General features: G+C 42.2%; 1 protein-coding gene across 1 annotated transcript; it reads left to right on the forward strand.

Annotated features, from left to right (window-relative positions):
* Positions 1-887: 887 nt before the first annotated feature.
* Positions 888-11,301, forward strand: LOC144892174 (uncharacterized). The gene is made up of 2 exons (XM_078777436.1): positions 888-1,277; positions 11,056-11,301. Exons 1-2 carry the CDS (start codon positions 888-890, stop codon positions 11,299-11,301), a joined length of 636 nt encoding a protein of 211 aa, XP_078633562.1.
* Positions 11,302-20,107: the final 8,806 nt, after the last annotated feature.

The following is a 20,107-nucleotide window of genomic DNA, read 5'->3' on the forward strand; positions in this document are numbered from 1 at the left end:
TACAACAACTCCCACAGTACACCCTCCTTTACGTTCAGATCCAGCACCTCCATCACAGCTACAAATACTAGTGGACTTAGTACCGACCCCTGATGCACTCCCACCTTCACCTCAAACTCACCACTGTTCCCGTCCTTCGTCCTTACAGCTGTGCGCGCTCTTTTATACATTGTCGTCCGTGGCGAATCTGCATATGGCGATCCGCAAGTTTCACGTTTAGAAAGTAGAAACCATCCCGGCATGTCCTCATTCACTTGAACTCGATATCTTTTTTTTCATTCCAAACAACATAACTCCAATCACAAATTAAATAGCATTAATATAAAAAATAAACTTTTAACAACATTCGTGACATAAACAAATGTATAAATCCTGATGTGAAGTTCCATACCGGTGGGTGAATACAATTACGAATTCAAAATCGTAATTGTTTTCACTCAATTCCAATCATCAATTGATACTTTAACAAGATACTGTTTTAAATGACGGTTGTGTTTGGATATTATCAAACCCGCACATTGCCGTCATCTGTCCACTTCCACATTCGCGGCAGGTTCATAATTCTCATCAAAATCTAAGCAGTATTTGAAGAATTTCAAAAAAAGCCACATCACTTCATATCGGTAAATATTTTTCCATCGTGTTTGGAAAAACTGGAAAATTGGAAAATTGGAAAAACAATACAGCCTATTTTACTCCATGGGGTCCCAGGATTACCCACCCAAAATATCGTTGCGATCGGTTCAGCCGTTTTTGCGGGACCTGGGAACAGATGGACAGATGGATATTTGGTGAATTATAGCAAGATTATCAAAATCCTTGAAAACTACAAAAGCCAAATAATCCCCAAATATAAAAACAAATAATCACTGAGAGTAAATAATTTAATGTCATTACCGGATGTACGACAGATATATTTTGCTGTTAAATTTGATGTTACCAAACTAACAATCCTGGATCTGGACCAAAACCAGCTTCCGTCTCTTCCTAGTGGAGTGTTTGATAAACTAACACAACTCACACGTCTGGATCTGGACCGAAACCAGCTTCCGTCTCTTCCTAGTGGAGTGTTTGATAAACTAACACAACTCGCACATCTGGAACTGGACCAAAACCAGCTTCCGTCTCTTCCTAGTGGAGTGTTTGATAAACTAACACAACTCACACGTCTGGATCTGGACAACAACCAGCTGAAGTCTTTACCCAGTGGAGTGTTTGATAAACTTACCAGACTAACACATCTATATCTGTACAACAACCAGCTGAAGTCTCTGCCTGTCCCTTCTCTTGTCAAAATCTGTACGAGCTCCATTGCTCTGATCAAGAGTTAACTTATTCCCAAACAGCTCCGACAAAGTGTAATGGAATCCCATTATTCCAGAGGGATTATGCACATTATGTACAAGTTGCTTAAAATATAAACATTAATGGAAAGCAATGTATGCAAAGTGTGCATTAAAGGAAATGGTAACCCCCCTGTTGTATTCATGGTTAAAAATAAACGGTTGATATGGAATTTCTTTATTTTAATTTTCTACAATTCCTCTCAAAATAAACTCACAAAATCAACAACAATGATTTTTGACAAACTACAACATTATTATTATTATCAAAATCAGAACAACTACAAAAGCCAAATAATCCCCAAATAAACAAATAATTACTGAGAGTAAATAATTAAATGTCATTACCGGATGTACTTCAGATATCATTTGTAGTTTAATTTTGAAGTTACCAAACTAACAATCCTGGATCTGCACATCAACCAGCTCCAGTCTGTTCCTGAATCCATTCGATAACAAACTCATTTAAAATTAGAACGGCACTCAGTAGAGAGCATACCTCTGCCAGGTGAACAGTTCACGTTTTGTATCCTAGAGAAGACCAGAAAATCACAATACAGAATCACATTGAATCAAAATCAATCACCAGCATCACCATAGCAATGAACAACACAATACAACACAACACAACAACAATGAACAACATCTCTCTGACCCTCTTGAAAATCCTCTCCACCTCTTTGCTGATGACTCCACTCTCTGCCGCTCCATTCCTTATCCTTCAGATCGGCAATCTGCAGCCTCCTCACTCTCTGCAGACCTGGACAAAATCACAGACTGGTCAAACAAGTGGAACATCTATCTATAATTCCAGTAATCTCTGTGTGTATGTTTGTATGTTTGTATGTTTGTATGTTTGTATGTCTGTATGTCTGTGACCGCTGTTTCTCGACAACCACGGGTCCGATATACTTTTAACTTGCCAGGTATATTGCTGGGGACCCGAGGATGTGCCTTTTCAAGGTTTCATATTAATCGGAGAAGTAGTTACCGAGCTATGTCCAAAAAACGATTCAACCAATCAGAGAGCAGCGAGCTATCACGTGTGCCGAACGTGGCGAACAGACTCTGCCTCGGACGGCACATTTGAGAGCGTATTCATTTATTTCACGTTGGAAAACTATGTTGCCGTTAAACTATGTTTTAAAACTAATTAAAACTAATTTGCGATTCATCGTAACTGCGATTTGCGACCTTCCGGACAGTGAAGACTTCACTTCCGGCAGCCAATCACAGAACGCTTTGTTGCGTAGGCGTGGCCGATGTGAGAGCGAGCCGAGCCGAGCGCGTGCGCCATTACGGTTCGTAATTCGATTTCTTCCGGAGAAAATAATAATTTCTCGATTTCTTATGCGCATTATTTCTCCCAATTCAGTCAGAGCGAAGGGCGGAAGCGAAGAGCGTTGTTTTTTTTGTTTACGGGCGTACGGGCGGGGTAGAGCGTACGGGTAGCGTTTTTTTTTTTTTTTGGCAAGGAAGGGGCACCCACGTACGGGCATGCCCTAGTGTCTTTCAATCCTGACAAATCTCACTCTCTTACTATGTCTCTCCGAAAAGACCGACTGGAAAATCCTCCCATCGACTTTCTCAACAATCCTCTCCAAGAAGTTCTGTCGCTCAAGATTTTGGGTCTCACTATCTGCCATGATCTTTCCTGGGAAAACCACATTTCCAAGCTAGCCTCCAAAGCCAGTCGCCGACTGGGCATCCTCCGTCGTGCGAAGTCCTTCCTTGGCACACCTGAGCTCCTCACCACATACAAGGCTTTCATCCACAGCTCAATGGAATACTGTTCCCCCCTCTGGGCCGGTGCTCCTGCCTCACACCTAGCTCCTCTTCACGCTGTTGAAACCAAAGCTTTCAGAATCATTGGAATCTCCTGCGATTAAGCTGATTGTGAGGGCCTTTCACTCACTCACTGCAGGCAGGTTGGTGGTCTTTCTGTCTTCTACCGACTCCTCTCCGGCCTTGCTCCCCCAGCTCTGTCTGTGCTCTGTCCGCCAAATACTCTGACAGGTCGCACAAGATCTGCCTGCAACCCTCTTCTTGTGAAACTGCCAAAATCAAGACTCTCTGCTCACCTTCACTCTTTCATTCCTCTTTTCTCCCACCTCTGGAACAAACTCCCCCACTCCCCTTAATCCCACTCCACCCACCAGGTCTTTAAAACAGCTGTTCACACCCATCTCTTATCTTCCCCCATCCAAAACCTTGATCTTTTCTACCCCCGCTAATTCACCCCAGATACACTTTTTTGAAATACCACTTTCTTTCCTGGAGGTCCTTGCAGTGTTCATATGTTTTATACCTCTCCCACCTCCCCCCAAGCCCTCCCCCTCCCACATTTCTCCCGATGTCCCTGCTCTCAAATGTTGTGTTTGTGTCCTTCCTCCTCTCTCCCCATCTTGTCTACCGCTCCCCTTATTTTGTGTTTTATGTGTCGGTTTGACTTTTTGTGTGATTAATGTTGGCTCTCTCACGAGCCTCGATGTTGTATACAAAAAAAAAAAAAGGCTTGAAGAAGAAATCTTTCATGAGATTGAACACATCGATTGCTTTTGTGGTTGTCAGCGGTTCACAAAACAAGAATTCTTCCATCACTTCTTTCTCCTTCACGTACTGCACAAATACCAACAACTGACCACAAAAACGGACTTTAGTTGACTCACCTAACTGAAGACTCACTTGGACAGGACTGGCTTTGATGTCTGCGATCACCTGCTGCAAGATATCTCTACTCATGTCACCAATCCTGGAACGGATAATGTCATTTGACAAGGGTACCTGTTGAACTTTATTTTGTGTCTCAGGCCCCAACAATACTTTTTGTAGTCCCCAACACTATTTTGGGGCAGCGTGTGTCGTACCCCCAGCTTGGAGGTGTTGTACCCCCAGGGGGTACAGGTACTCCTGGTTAAGAACCGATGTTGTAAAGTGTAATGCTAATTGTAATTCTAAACGGTAATTCTAAAGTTTAATTCTAAAGGGTAATTCTAAAGGGTAATTCTGAAGGGTAATTCCAAAGAGTAATTCCAATGGGTAATTCCAAAGGGTAATCCTAAAGGGTAATTCTCAACGGTAATTCCAAAGGTTAATGCTAAAAGGTAATTCTAAACGGTAATTCTAAAGGTTAATGCTAAAAGGTAATTCTAAACGGTAATTCTAAAGGTTAATGCTAAAAGGTAATTCTAAACGGTAATACCAAAGGGTAATTCCAATGGGTAATTCTAAACGGTAATTCCAAAGGTTAATGCTAAAAGGTAATTCTGAACGGTAATTCCAAAGGTTAATGCTAAAAGGTAATTTTAAATGGTAATTCCAAAGGTTAATGCTGAAAGGTAATTCTAAACGGTAATTCTAAAGGTTAATGCCAAAAGGTAATTCTAAACGGTAATTCCAAAGGGTAATTCCAATGGGTGATTCTAAAGGTTAATGCTAAAAGGTAATTCTAAACGGTAATTCCAAAGGTTAATGCTAAAAGGTAATTCTAAACGGTAATTCCAAAGGTTAATGCTAAAAGGTAATTCTAAATGGTAATTCCAAAGGTTAATGCTAAAAGGTAATTCTAAACGGTAATTCCAAAGGTTAATGCTAAAAGGTAATTTTAAACGGTAATTCCAAAGGGTAATTCCAATGGGTGATTCTAAAGGTTAATGCTAAAAGGTAATTTTAAACGGTAATTCTAAAGGTTAATGCTAAAAGGTAATTCTAAACGGTAATTCCAAAGGGTAATTCCAATGGGTGATTCTAAAGGTTAATGCTAAAAGGTAATTTTAAACGGTAATTCTAAAGGTTAATGCTAAAAGGTAATTCTAAATGGTAATTCCAAAGGTTAATGCTAAAAGGTAATTCTAAACGGTAATTCCAAAGGTTAATGCTAAAGGGTAATTCTAAACGGTAATTCTAAAGGTTAATGCTAAAAGGTAATTCTAAACGGTAATTCCAAAGGTTAATGCTAAAAGGTAATTTTAAACGGTAATTCCAAAGGTTAATGCTAAAAGGTAATTTTAAACGGTAATTCCTAAGGTTAATGCTAAAAGGTAATTCTAAACGGTAATTCCAAAGGTTAATGCTAAAAGGTAATTTTAAACGGTAATTCCAAAGGTTAATGCTAAAAGGTAATTTTAAACTGTAATTCCAAAGGTTAATGCTAAAAGGTAATTCTAAACGGTAATTCCAAAGGTTAATGCTAAAAGGTAATTTTAAACGGTAATTCCAAAGGTTAATGCTAAAAGGTAATTTTAAACGGTAATTCCAATGGTTAATGCTAACCCTGGTGTTGGGCTAGCGGCTAGGGTGCTGGCTTAGGATTCCTAGGATCCTGGGTTCGAATCCCGGTCGATCGCTGAATTAACGCTAGGGGGGTTGACTCAGCCTGTCATCCTTCCGAGGTCGGCTAATTGAGTACCGGCTCACTGGTAATTCCCTGTTTGTCGTTAAAGGCGGCAAAAAGGGTTGGCATCAGGAAGGGCATCCGGCCGTAAAACATTGCTTCAAAAAGGGGACCCGAAAAACAACAACAAGCACGGTTCCCGAAAAAGGCCAACCCCCGCTTTGCAGGGGAAAAATGGCCTCTAAAGGTGGTTATATATATTTATAATGCTAAAAGGTAATTCTAAACGGTAATTCTGAAGGGTAATTCCAAAGGGTAATTCTCAACGGTAATTCTAAAGGTTAATGCTAAAGGGTAATTATAAAGGGTAATTCTAATTGGTAATTCGCATGGGTAATTCTAAAGGTTAATTGTAAAGAGTTATTCGTAATGGGTTATAAAGGGTAATTATAAAGGGTAATTTTGAAGGATAATTCTAAAGTGTTTTTGTCATGGCTTCAAAAGAGTGCCGAAGGGTAATTATAATGGGTAATTATTATGGGCTTTAAATGGTAATTATAAAGGGTAACTAGAACGGCCACTTTATACCTGCTGGCAGTGATGACAGATTTCCTCCGCCTTCCTGCTTTCACACAACCCCTTTTGGACACAACCCCCCTTTGACACTTCATACAACACCTTTTTGACACAACCCCGCTTTGACCCAACCCCGCTTTCATCATAAATAAAGCCACACTGAAAAGTCACATGGCTGGAGAAGATAATATGTGGAGTTTCTTCTACTTCACGTAATAATAACTGCTACCTTCCAAACCGTACAACCAATCATACTGAAATTTAAAACGCTTGTTCCACTAAGTTTTACGTTGATCAATCTGGTAGTTCAAGATTATTTTTTTTACATATATCCCTTTAGTTATTTATGGCTGCAAAACCATGTGACCTGTTGCAAATTCTGAAAGGCCATTTTAGCACGAAGACATGTGGAGCATACTTGTGAAGTTTGTGACAAGGAAGAATCGGTTCGATTTTGGTAAAGATCCGAATCTGGATCCGGCCAGCAGAATGTTTTGAGTGATTATTCACCATTGAGTGATATGGCCGACCAGGTGGAGGTATACTCTCGACTGAGTGCCGTTGTAGTTTATACTGTGTATACAATCCAAACATAAAACATGAACTATGTTTCAATAACCACAATCGATCACTTCAATCCAGATTACCCAGAGTGGCAACATGTGGGAACCATAGCTCGGTTACACAGATTGTCTTTTACATGGACAATGGTTGGAGGAATGGATGGATGGATGGATGAGTGAATGAGGGTAAGTAGAGATGGATGGATGAGTGAATGAGGGGAAGTAGAGATGGATGGATGAGTGAATGAGGGGAAGTAGAGATGGATGGATGAGTGAATGAGGGGAAGTAGAGATGGATGGATGAGTGAATGAGGGGAAGTAGAGATGGATGGATGAGTGAATGAGGGGGAGTAGAGATGGATGGGATGAGTCGAAGGGGGGATGGATAATCTTGAAGGAATAGTTTTGTTGGCTGCTGAATCTAGGGTAAGATGACCTGGATCAACCTTCGATGGATCAAACTATTTACGTACAACATTGAGCTTGGAAAGGACATTGACAGCAGGTCCATGGATCCCATGTTGTTTGCCATGTGGAAGAACAACAAGATCATGAAAGGGATCCGTTGTGATATTTGTCTTAATTCCAAAGAATTCAGGTCTCTCAGTTCTGTTGATTGTGGTTTTAGTGTCATTTTGTTACATTTGCCTGGTCCTGGCATCTTTCCTCCTTTCATTATCAAATGACATGCTTTGCAGATCCACATTTTTCCATCTGCAGAACTTCCAGACAAGTGTAATATTTCATTTGAAAGATCTACAGGAGCTTTATTAAAGCTGTTTTTTTGGAAAGCAAAACAGAAACTCCATACATGAGGTGGTGACATGAGCAACATGCGTGTAGTTTGCATCAGCTCACACTTTCATGAGATAATATGAAATTACTTTGTCAAATTCAGGAATAAACGATTAATTTGAAAGTTATTTTTAAATGCATGGTTTAGGAAGGTGCGGTACCTGTGTTACTTCTCTCAAAATTAAATATGAAATTCATCAGTTTGATGTTTTTCCAAGAACATGTCACAGTGTCTGGCGCTCGTCGGTGAGCACATCCTCACATTTTGGAGAAGAAACGGACCGGGCAAGTGTGAACACACAAACGGACACACAGACACCGGATCAGTGTTATGTTATTAGACAGATGGTCCAAATATAGCTGATTCACCTGTTGGGTCAAATCAGGTCTGCGTAATTCACCTGTTGGGAATAATCAGGTCTGAGTGATTCACCTGTGAGATGTCATCAAATCAGAATGATTCACCTGCTCGGTATCATCAAATCAGAATGATTCACCTGCTCGGGATCATCAGATCAGAATGATTTACCTGCTCGGTATCGTCAGATCAGCATGATTCACCTGATAGGTATTATCAAATCAGAATGATTCACATTCGAGGTATCATCAGGTCAGAATGATTCACCTGATAGGTATTATCAAATCAGAATGATTCACCTGCTTGGTATCGTCAGATCAGAATGATTCACCTGCTTAGTATCATCAGATCAGAATGATTCACCTGCTCGGGATCATCAGATCAGAATGATTTACCTGCTCGGTATCGTCAGATCAGAATGATTCACCTGATAGGTATTATCAAATCAGAATGATTCACCTGCTCGGTATCATCAGATCAGAATGATTCACCTGATAGGTATTATCAAATCAGAATGATTCACCTGCTCGGTATCATCAGATCAGAATGATTCACCTGCTCGGGATCATCAAATCAGAATGATTCACCTGCTCGGTATCATCAGGTCAGAATGATTCACCTGATAGGTATTATCAAATCAGAATGATTCACCTGCGAGGTATCATCAAATCAGAATGATTCACCTGATAGGTATTATCAAATCAGAATGATTCACCTGCGAGGTATCATCAGGTCAGAATGATTCACCTGTTGGGTACCATCACGTCCAAGCTGCTTCCATGTTTCACCTAAAGACTTCACCAACATGTTTTTTGGTATAAAAACTCCTGAGGTCCATGATATGATGAGGATGAACTTTGGTGTTTTTCGTTGTGGTGTCGCCACTGATCTTGTTCCTTTCATTTGTGGGTATTTTATGTTTTTACAACACCTGGTGGAAGGTCTTTATTCTTCTTGTGTTTTCTTTAAGTCTTGACCCAGTCACGTGACCAGCCTTCAGTACACCTGGCTTTATAACATCCAATGGGCCCGCATTCGTCCCAGCAATGATTATCTGACCCTCTGGATTCACAAAACACACAAAATCAACAATAATGATGTTTAAAAACTACAACATTGTTATTATTATCAAAATGAGGACAACTACAAAAGCCAATAATCCCCAAATATAAAAACAAATAATCAAAACAACAACAACAACAGGCATTTTAAAGCCATTTTCCTTGCAAGAGCGGGGGTTAGCCTTGCGGTACCCATGACAATCTTCTCCATTTTGCCCTATTTTCTGCATCTCCCCTTGTTAACCCCCTTGCCCGCATTTCTTCTTCCACCATCTTTAGCCAAGTCTTTCTCGGTCTTCCCCGTCCTCTACTTCCTTCTACATTCATTTCCATCACTCTTCTACACCAGTCGCTTTCATCCTTCCTCAACACATGACCAAACCATCTCAACCTGTTCCTCTTCACAGCATCCATCACAGGCTCTATTCCCATCTTCTTTCGCAATTCATCATTTGTCTTCCTCTCTCTCAACGATACTCCACACATCCACTGAACCATTCGCATTTCCACCCTTTCCAGCCTTCGTTGCTGCTCTACGTTCATTACCCATGTCTCGCTCCCATAAATCATAACACTTCTCACACATGCAGCATTCACCTTTCCCTTTAGCTTCAACGGCACTCCCCTCCTCGTCAGCATGCCAGTCAGTTCCCGAAACTTCTTCCATGCACATCTCACTCAAGCAACCGTTGCCAAGTCTGATCCACCTTCTCCATTCAGCACATCTCCTAGGTAACAAAAATGTTTTCACACCTTCCAGCTTCACGCCGTCTCCAAGATCCAACTCAACATTTCCTTCATCTGCAGCTCCCTCTTTGCACACCGAACACTTGATTGTAGCTGCCACACTGGTTAATGACCCTCTCAAACCACTACATTTTTGATGAACCCACTCAGCACACATTGTACATTGAATGGAATTCACTCCGACACCCTTCCTGCACAAAGCACATGGCCACTTCCCAGTTCTTTCCACCTGACCACATGCTTTACCACTTGCCATCACCTTCGATTTTCCGATATTCACCTTCAGACCTTTTGTCTCCATACATTACTTCCACTTGTTCATCTTCTCCTTCAGTCCATCCATACTTTCTGCAATCAACACCAGATCATCTGCATACAACAACTCCCACAGTACACCCTCCTTTACGTTCAGATCCAGCACCTCCATCACAGCTACAAATACTAGTGGACTTAGTACCGACCCCTGATGCACTCCCACCTTCACCTCAAACTCACCACTGTTCCCGTCCTTCGTCCTTACAGCTGTGCGCGCTCTTTTATACATTGCCGTCCATGGCGAATCTGCATATGGCGATCCGCAAGTTTCACGTTTAGAAAGTAGAAACCATCCCGGCATGTCCTCATTCACTTGAACTCGATATCTCTTTTTTCATTCCAAACAACATAACTCCAATCACAAATTAAATAGCATTAATATAAAAAATAAACTTTTAACAACATTCGTGACATAAACAAATGTATAAATCCTGATGTGAAGTTCCATACGGGTGGGTGAATACAATTACGAATTCAAAATCGTAATTGTTTTCACTCAATTCCAATCATCAATTGATACTTTAACAAGATACAGTTTTAAATGACGGTTGTGTTTGGATATTATCAAACCCGCACATTGCCGTCATCTGTCCACTTCCACATTCGCGGCAGGTTCATAATTCTCATCAAATTCTAAGCAGTATTTGAAGAATTTCAAAAAAAGCCACATCACTGTTCATATCGGTAAATATTTTTCCATCGTGTTTGGAAAAACTGGAAAATTGGAAAAACAATACAGCCTATTTTACTCCATGGGGTCCCAGGAGTACCCACCCAATATATCGTTGCGATCGGTTCCGCCGTTTTTGCAGGACCTGGGAACAGACGAACAGATGGATATTTGGTGAATTATAGCAAGATTATCAAAATCCTTGAAAACGACAAAAGCCAAATAATCTCCAAATATAAAAACAAATAATCACTGAGAGTAAATAATTTAATGTCATTACCGGATGTACGACAGATATATTTTGCTGTTAAATTTGATGTTACCAAACTAACAATCCTGGATCTGGACCAAAACCAGCTTCCGTCTCTTCCTAGTGGAGTGTTTGATAAACTAACACAACTCACACATCTGGAACTGGACCAAAACCAGCTGAAGTCTCTTCCTCGTGGAGTGTTTGACAAACTAACCAAACTCACTAAACTGTGGCTGTACCAAAACCAGCTGGTCTGTTCCTGTCCCTTCTCTTGTCAAAATCTGTAGGATCTCCATTGCTCTGATCAAGAGTTAACTTATTCCCAAACAGCTCCTACAAATTATCAGGGAATCGCATTATTCCCATGGGATTATGCACATTATGTACAAGTTATTTAAAGTACAAACATTAATGCAAAGCAATGTATGCAAAGTGTGTATGAAAGGAAGTCGTAACCCCCCTGTTGTATTTATGATTGAAAATAAAAGAGTCGGTCGATATGGAATTTCTTTATTTTAATTTTCCACAATTCCTCTCAAAATGAACTCACAAAATCAACAAAAATGATATTCGAAATACTACATTATTATTACTGGTGAGGTACCCGTGCTATGCACGGGTGAGAGGCTAGAAGCAAACAGACAATGCAGAAACGGCGAATGCTAAAGCATGAAACCAATAACTTCCACATTCCTGTAGCACCTTTTGTCACACATCAGACATGGTCAGCAAGTTTGTGAAGGACTTCCATGAAAAACGTACCCGTTCACAAACAAACGGGTACGTTCACGTATAGAACATTGATCGTGGGTCCGTGGCGAATCTGCATTTGGCGATCCGCGAATTTCATGTTTAGAAAGTAGAAACCATCACGGCATGTCCTCATTCACTTAAACTCAATATCTCTTTTTTCATTCCAAACAACATAACTCCAATCACAAATTAAATAACATTAATAAATAAATAAAAACTTTTAACAACATTCGTGACAAACAAATGTTGAAATTCTGATGTGAAGTTCCGTAGGGGTGGGTGAATACAATTACGAATTCAAAATCGTAATTGTATTCACTCAATTCCAATCATCAATTGATACTTTAACAAGATACTGTTTTAAATGACGGTTGTATTTGGATATTATCAAACCCGCGCATTGCCGTCATCTGTCCACTTCCACATTCGTGGCAGGTTCATAATTCTCCTCAAAATCTAAGCAGTATTTGAATAATTTCAATAAAAGCCACATCACTGTTCATATCGGTAAATATTGTTGCGGTTTTGTGGTTCTATAATAAAGGTTAATTTCCCCTCCTAGTTAGTTACACGACAACATGCAGCCTCGCAATAGTTCAGTTATTTCTTAGTAAATGTAAGCGTAGTCCTTTTCCTGTGTTAGTTTTGCGGAGTAGGCCAGTGAAAATTAGGTGCCCTTATTATGCTTCAATGCTTTTGGTTTTGGCGCAAAATACCATGAGGCAGGCCTGAACAAGTCGACCGAGGCCGAAGGAAGGCGGGGCAGGAGGAGTGGGAGTGACCGGTAAGAACGAGCCGCCAATCAGGGCTCGAGGGGAGTGGCTTACCACTGGCACAAGAGCCGGGGTTTGCAACATTTGATGTGGGCTAGGGCGGGGCGATATAACCCTGTGCCCAGAGCCCCCCACGTCAGACCCCAGAGGAGACACGCTGAGTTATGCGTTGAGAGTCAGAGCAGTTCGGGTGAGAAGAGTTACGAATCGGAGTTGTGAGAAGATGCGCGTGAGATTGCGTTGTGTCGAGTCATGTCGGAGGAACTGAATAACTCTGTGTATACGAACTTTGCCCTGCTCCCCGTGCTCCGCGCAGTATTAATCGCACTGTAAAGACGACCCGCACCGGGCCACAGACACGCGTATTTTCCTTCTGCCTGCCTTTGCCGATATACGCACCGCGAGGATTTTCCTGCCTGCCTGCCTTCGCCGGGACACGTGCTGTGACCGCCAGGGGGCCACACCAGGTGAGCTGTTCCCAGAGCGACCGAAGCAGGCGCGCTTTGCGCGCGAACTCCTCTTCCTCCATCTCCCTGTTTGTGTATGTGGGCCCATTGTCTGAGTTTTACACAGTCACGTGAAAAAGTAAGTACACCCCATGTAAAGTTTTGACTTTTTCAACATATTTCAACATACAGCTATGTAGTCCATTGTATAATTTAAATAAACATAAATGCAAATTTCGCATGTGGAAAAAGTAAGTACACCCTTGGATCTAATAGGTGGTATTGTCCCCTTTGGCAGAAACAACCTCAAGTAGGCATTTCTTATAACTGTGTACCAGTCTCTGACATCGACTGGGAGAAATTTTTGCCCACTCCTCCATGCAGAATTATTTCAGCTGTGCAATTTTTGAGGGGTTTCCTGCATGCACAGCTCGTTTCAAATCCTCCCACAACATCTCGATGGGATTTAGACCCGGGCTTTGACTTGGCCATTCCAGAACCCTCCATTTCTTTCTTTTCAGCCTTTCCTTGATGGATTTACTGGTATGTTTAGGGTCATTGTCATGTTGCAAGGTCCACCTTCAGTTGAGCTTCAACTTTCCGACAGATGGCCTCACATTATACTCAAGCACCCTCTGGTACAATGAAGAATTAATAGTGGATTCAATGATGGTGAGCTGCCCAGGCCCTTATGCAGCAAAGCAGCCCCAAACCATAATATTTCCACCACCATGCTTTACAGTTGGTATCAGGTTCTTGTGGTCAAATGCTGTCTTTGGTTTTCGCCAAACATGTCTTCTGGTACTGTGGCCAAATAGCTCTACCTTTGACTCATCTGTCCAGAGCACATTGTTCCAGAAGTGCTGGTCTTTGCCCAGGTGTTCATTGGCAAACCTTAGTCTTTCCCTGATGTTCTTTCTGGACAGCAAAGGTTTCCTCCAGGCACACCTCCCATGTAGATCAAATTTGTGCAGCCTCTTTCTAATGGTAGACTCGGGCACTTTGACATCAACAGTGGCAAGAGCTACCTGTAGGTCCCGTGATGACATTCTGGGGTTCTTCGAGACTTCTTTCAGCATCTTGCGGTCTGCTCTCAGGCTGAACTTGCTGGGGCGGCCTGGCTTGAACAAGTTGGCAGTTGTTTGGAATCTTCTCCACTTGTGGATGATCGTCTGGACAGTCGAATGATTTATTTCAAATTGTTTGGAGATCTTTTTAAATCCCTTCCCAGACTCGTAGGCATCTATAACCTTCTTTCTGAAGGCCTCAGAGCGCTCTTTTGATCTAGGCATGGTGACGCCGCGCACTTCAACAACAAAGAGCAAACCAAACTAAATGTCTGAGGTTTAAATAAGACAGATCCCTCCAAGATCCTCTCTAACGATGTTCTAATCATTTGCAACTGAGCTGGTGCACCTGATCCTAATTTTAGGTATTTGAAGTAGTGACAAATGTAGGGGTGTACTTTATTTTTCCACATGCGAAACTTGCATTTATGTTTATTTAAATTATAAAATGGACTACAAAAGGTAAATGTTTCATGATATTTGTTATATTATATCACCTTGATCTATCAATATTGTTGAAATGAAGATCAAATAGCTGCATGTTGAAATATGTTGAAAAGGTCAAAACTTTACATGGGGTGTACTTACTTTTTCACGTGACTGTAAGTAAGACTGATTAAGACTGCCCTGTGTCTCTTCTTCTTCCAAATCATTGTAACAACAACAACAACATGCATTTTAAAGGCCATTTTCCCTGCTAGAGCGGGGGTTAGCCTTGCCCCATGACAATCTTCTCCATTTTGCCCTATTTTCTGCATCTCTCCTTGTTAACCCCCTTGCCCGCATTTCTTCTTCCACCATCTTTAGCCAAGTCTTTTTCGGTCTTCCCCGTCCTCTGCTTCCTTCTACATTCATTTCCATCACTCTTCTCAACCAGTCACTTTCATCCTTCCTCAACACATGACCAAACCATCTCAACCTGTTCCTCTTCACAGCATCAATCATAGGCTCTATTCCCAGCATCTTTCGCAATTCATCATTTGTCTTTCTCTCTCTCAACGATACTCCACACATCCACCGAACCATTCGCATTTCCACCCTTTCCAACCTTCGTTGCTGCTCTTCGTTCATTACCCATGTCTCGCTCCCATAAATCATAACACTTCTCACACATGCAGCATACACCTTTCCCTTCAGCTTCAACGACACTCCCCTCATCATCAGCACGCCACCCAGTTCCCGAAACTTCTTCCATGCACATCTCACTCGAGCAACCGTTGCCGAGTCTGATCCACCTTCTCCATTCAGCATGTCTCCGAGGTAGCAAAATCTTTTCACACCTTCCAGCTTCACGCCGTCTCCAAGATCCAACTCAACATTTCCTCCATCTGCAGCTCCTTCTGTGCACACCTTACATTTGAATGTAGCTGCCACACTGGTTAATGACCCTCTCAGACCACTACATTTTTGATGAACCCACTCAGCGCACATTGTACATTGAATGGAGTTCACTCCGACACCCTTCCTACACACAGCACAGGGCCACTTCCCAGTTCTTTCCACCTCACCACATGCTTTACCACTTGCCATCACCTTCGTCTTTCCGATATTCACCTTCAGACCTTTTGTCTCCATACATTCCTTCCACGTGCTCATCTTTTCCTTCAGTCCATCCATACTTTCCGCAATCAACACCAGATCATCTGCATACAACAACTCCCACGGTAAACCCTCCTTTACGTTCTGAGCCAGCACCTCCATCACAGCTACAAATAGTAGTGGACTTAGTACCGACCCCTGATGCATTCCCACCTTCACCTCAAACTCACCACTGTTCCCGTCCTTCGTCCTTACAGCTGTGCGCGCTCTTTTGTACATTGCCATCACAACTCTGATCAACCATTCCTCCACTCCTAACTTCCTCAATGCCCATGTCAATACTTTGCGTGGTACCCTATCGAATGCTTTCTCCAGATCAACAAACCCAAGAAACAACTTCTTCCTCTTCTCCATGTACTTCTCCTGCAACTGCCTCACAATGAAAAGCGCGTCTGTCGTTCCTCTTCCTGGCATGAATCCAAACTGCATTTCGTCGATCTTCACTTTCTTCCTTATCCTCCTCTCCAACACCCTTTCCAATACCTTCATTCCATGCTCCAATAACTTTATCGCTCGGTACGAGCCACACTCCAGAGGGTCACCTTTCCCCTTGTATAAAGGGATGAGGGTACTCAGTTCCCAAGCCACTGGAATGCGGCCTTCTTTCACCACCAGATTACAGATCTCTGTCATTCTCTTCACACCCCAACTTCCTGCTGCCTTCAACATATCTCCCACAACTCCCGTCGGCCCTCCCGCTTTTCTACCCTTCATTGCTTTAATCGCTTCCTCAACTTCCTTCTCAGTTATCTTCTCTGCCGGTCCTAAAACAGGGTTACTCTCTATGTTGCCATCCCATTCATTCTCTGTATTCAACAGCATTTCCATATATCTTTTCCATCTTCCTTTCATTCCATCTGGGTCGACAACGATTTGTCCCACTTCAACCTTCAAGCAACTCACCCCCATCACATCATACCTCTCTTTCGCTATCTGCTTTGCAATCCTGAATACTGCTTTCTGACCCTCTTCCGAATCCAAGCGTTCTCCGAACATTTTCCTACATGCCTCCTGCGCCTTTGCTACCTCTTTCTTTGCAGCCTTCCTGGCTGCCTTATAACTTTCATGCTCTGCTGTTTCTGCTCCCGTACCCTTCGCCTTCTGCCACTCCTTGAACTTCTTCCTCTTCTCGTCAATCCTCTTTCCAACTTCATCATCCCACCACCATGTTTCCGAGTGCCTCGGTGGTCCTTTTGTCCATCCACATACCTCACCAACGGCTCCCAACAGACTAGCTTTCATTGACATCCAACCACGTTCAAGCTCAACCACATCATCCTCTACCCTCTGTGTAAAATGGGTGTCAGGCAGTAGGGATCTGGACTCTAGCGGACACTCGGTGTCCGAGGGTGTTAGATCGACACCGACTGGGTGCAAATTGCGCCCAGCATTTGGATAAAAAAAAAATTTTTTAGTTGGAGGCGATAAAATTTGTATAGTCAATTGGGCGTGCGAGACGCAACATCGCGTTTTCGAAAAATTATAATTTGCTTTTCTGAGGTAAAATTAAATACGCGCGCGGGAAAACGACTTCCTCACCGCGGATGGAGGAAGGGAGTGGTATGGATGAACGAGTTGGGGATGTTGAAGGCTATGGAAGTGGGCCAAATATAGGGGAATTGTAGGGTAGTGGTGGAACCCCCCTGTCCCATGGCGGGAAACGAATGGAGCAGCCGCGATACCCGACCAGGGCCTGGCTCAATTATTGGGCGAATTGAGGGGAGAAATGAAAGAAATGAATAACAAAATGGATGCCCAAAGGAATGAAGTGAATGCTCAGAGTGAACAATTGAGGGGAGAAATGAAGGGAATGAGTAACGATATGAGGGGAATGAATAACAAAATGGATGAAAAAAAGATTTAAATGAAGGGAATGAGTGAGCAAATTAATTCTCAAACTGGAAAAATTGTTGGATGGACGAGTGAATTGAAGGAAGAACAAAAGAATGGTGGTGATGGGGCACAGGAGCAGGGAATTGCAACGGAATTTGACTTAAAACGGGAGGTGGCACGTTTGGAGGCGAATGGGGAGTGTTTGAAGTAAATGAGGAGTGTGCAAATTTAAATGGGGAATGTTTGTTACATGAAGGCCTGGAAGGATTTGGGGCTGGTGTGGATGCCGCAACATACCAGCAATTTGCATGGAGCAATTTGAAATTTTGCTGCACCAGGGTGGTTGTGCAGAGCAACAGGGGGTAAAGATATTGGAGGTCCGTGTTACGGAACCGGACCAAGGTATTTATTGATGAAGGCCTGGTGGGGACAGAATTGATTGGGGATGGGGATGAGCATGATTTGACACAGCGGCTGAAGACCTGGGACAATACCATTGAGGAAGCGGTTGACCAGGTGGAGATTGGACACGCGAGGTCAAATTTTTTTAAAGAAAATCAAAAATCAAATCGCAATGGGAATTTGATTTGGAACAGCCTTCGTGGGAATTGGTCCCCGGGCTGTGGAATTTCGACCAGGAGAGGTCATTGGGGATGGTCTCGGGGAAAAGTTGTCCCTTTCGAAATTTGGTGATGCCGGCCAGCTGGGGGGCTGTGCTGGCGAGATTTGGACGTGGGGTCTGACCATGGGTGTCATGGTACGACCTGGGCCCCAAGGGGAGTCTGGTGGAGTGTGTCGTCTCTTGTCCATCGGGGCGCCGCCCGAGCAGGTGTCTCGAGCCAGCAGGGTCACCGGACCCTGGTGGGGGTTAAGACCTCCAGGGGGTCCGAGGTGGTTTCTATATAAATATATATATAAATAAATATATCTACTGTATATATATACATACATTGAGACTTGAGTACCACACGGATGCCTCCTAGTTTGGAGGTAATGTGTTGGTATCATTTATGCACATGATGTCAGCGTCATGTCATAGGGTTAGTGTGCTTCTTTGTTTAAATATTTATATAAATAAATATATCTACTCCAACAAAACGGTTGATAAGGAACCGCTTCTTGGCAAGTGAAAGGTAGCATTGTTTAAAGAGTTTAATACAGTGATTCGTCGGTATGAAGATCAGACATTCGAAGATGTGAGTGAGGAAAGTGAAAAAACACATTTTGAACGCTTAATCGTGCAGAAACCGTTGCGGCCTGTTCCAAGACAAGGCATTTTTGAGCAGGCCTAAACTCAAGACCCCTGTGAGGGATAGCGGGCTGACCGAGGATAAAGACTGATTTTGTTATAATTTAACAAGCTGGTTAATTATCTTAAAAAGGAGTGTTGAGATTTATCCAAACATCCACTTTTCATTCATGCACTCCATTGGAGTTCCCTTAGAAAGTCGCAAAGTTTGGGGCCTACTAGGTTTCATGGTTTTGGAGTTATGTTGGAGACACACTGACTGACAAAGTAATGGACACACATTGCCTTTTATTATTATAGATTACTTAACACTTTAGTCAATCAGAGTAAAGTCATCACCGATTGGTGAGAACACTAGAGTGACGTCATAGAGGTTAATATAGGTTCATATCTGGCAGAAGGTGTAAATGTGAATAACATTGAGTCGATATTTGTTGTAAATGAGCTTATCTTAGGAGAATTACCCAATCAATATTAGACTATGATGACAAACCCGACTGGCTCACTCATCATCTTCAGGAAGAGGATAATATGGCTGGCTGCCTTGGCTGGTCCAAGTGCAACCAATCCAAATGTTGACGTTCATCCTTACCTCCTTGGGTTCACTTAAGCCGGACATGGAAATGATTCCCATGAAAAATCAGGGCCATCTGAAATCCCTCAAGATGACTAAAATACAAAACAACAGTTCAGGCTTTTGATGGGCATCCTCAGGTATATCTACAGGTAATATCGACAGGGTGAGGGAATCTTTCGTAGTTTTGTCATTTTTGTTACTGCACCATCTGTAAGGGAGATACTGCGGTTTGAGCCTTCTTGGGAGTGGTTTTTCCTCGTGGCTTATATGACACCACAATGAGGAAATATGTTCAAATGAGTTGATGGTTGATGTGTTTGATGATGTGACTTGGGGAAGTTGTGGTTCTTCACATTATGGATTGAGAATGAGATATAATCGATTGCCTTGTTGAGTTGGATCATCCATGCAGGAACAGCACAGCAGATGTCTCCACTTCCTGAACCTGTGACATTGTAGTAATTATTGTTACAGTTTATTTGTGTCCTCAAATGATTTTTGAGTTTAATTCAATGAGTTACTCACAGATAAATGATGTTCACATGACTTTCTCATATTTATAGCTTTTTATTAGCATCTGGTTACAAACACTTCCTATTTTGTAATCTGTGCCCAAAGGTTTGTCCATGTATCTTGTTTGGAGACAAAACATCCTTCACATTGTTATTCTTGCCCCAAAGGGGATATGAGACTATTACAACGCCTGTCTGCCTGTCTGTCTGTCCACGTCTATATATTTTTGCTTTAAAAAAGTTTTTCCATGCACTGCTTGTCCGACCGAGGCAAAACTAAAAAT

Source organism: Myxine glutinosa, chromosome 5 (assembly GCF_964187855.1).
Source record: "Myxine glutinosa chromosome 5, kmMyxGlut1.1, whole genome shotgun sequence".
Lineage (NCBI taxonomy): Eukaryota > Metazoa > Chordata > Myxini > Myxiniformes > Myxinidae > Myxine > Myxine glutinosa.

Coding starts and splice junctions, on each gene's coding strand:
- LOC144892174 (XM_078777436.1), top strand. CDS start 888: ATGTCATTACCGGATGTACGACAGATATATTTTGCTGTTAAATTTGAT. Junction 1,278..11,055: donor ACCAGCTGAAGTCTCTGCCT/GTCCCTTCTCTT, acceptor GATGTACGACAG/ATATATTTTGCTGTTAAATT.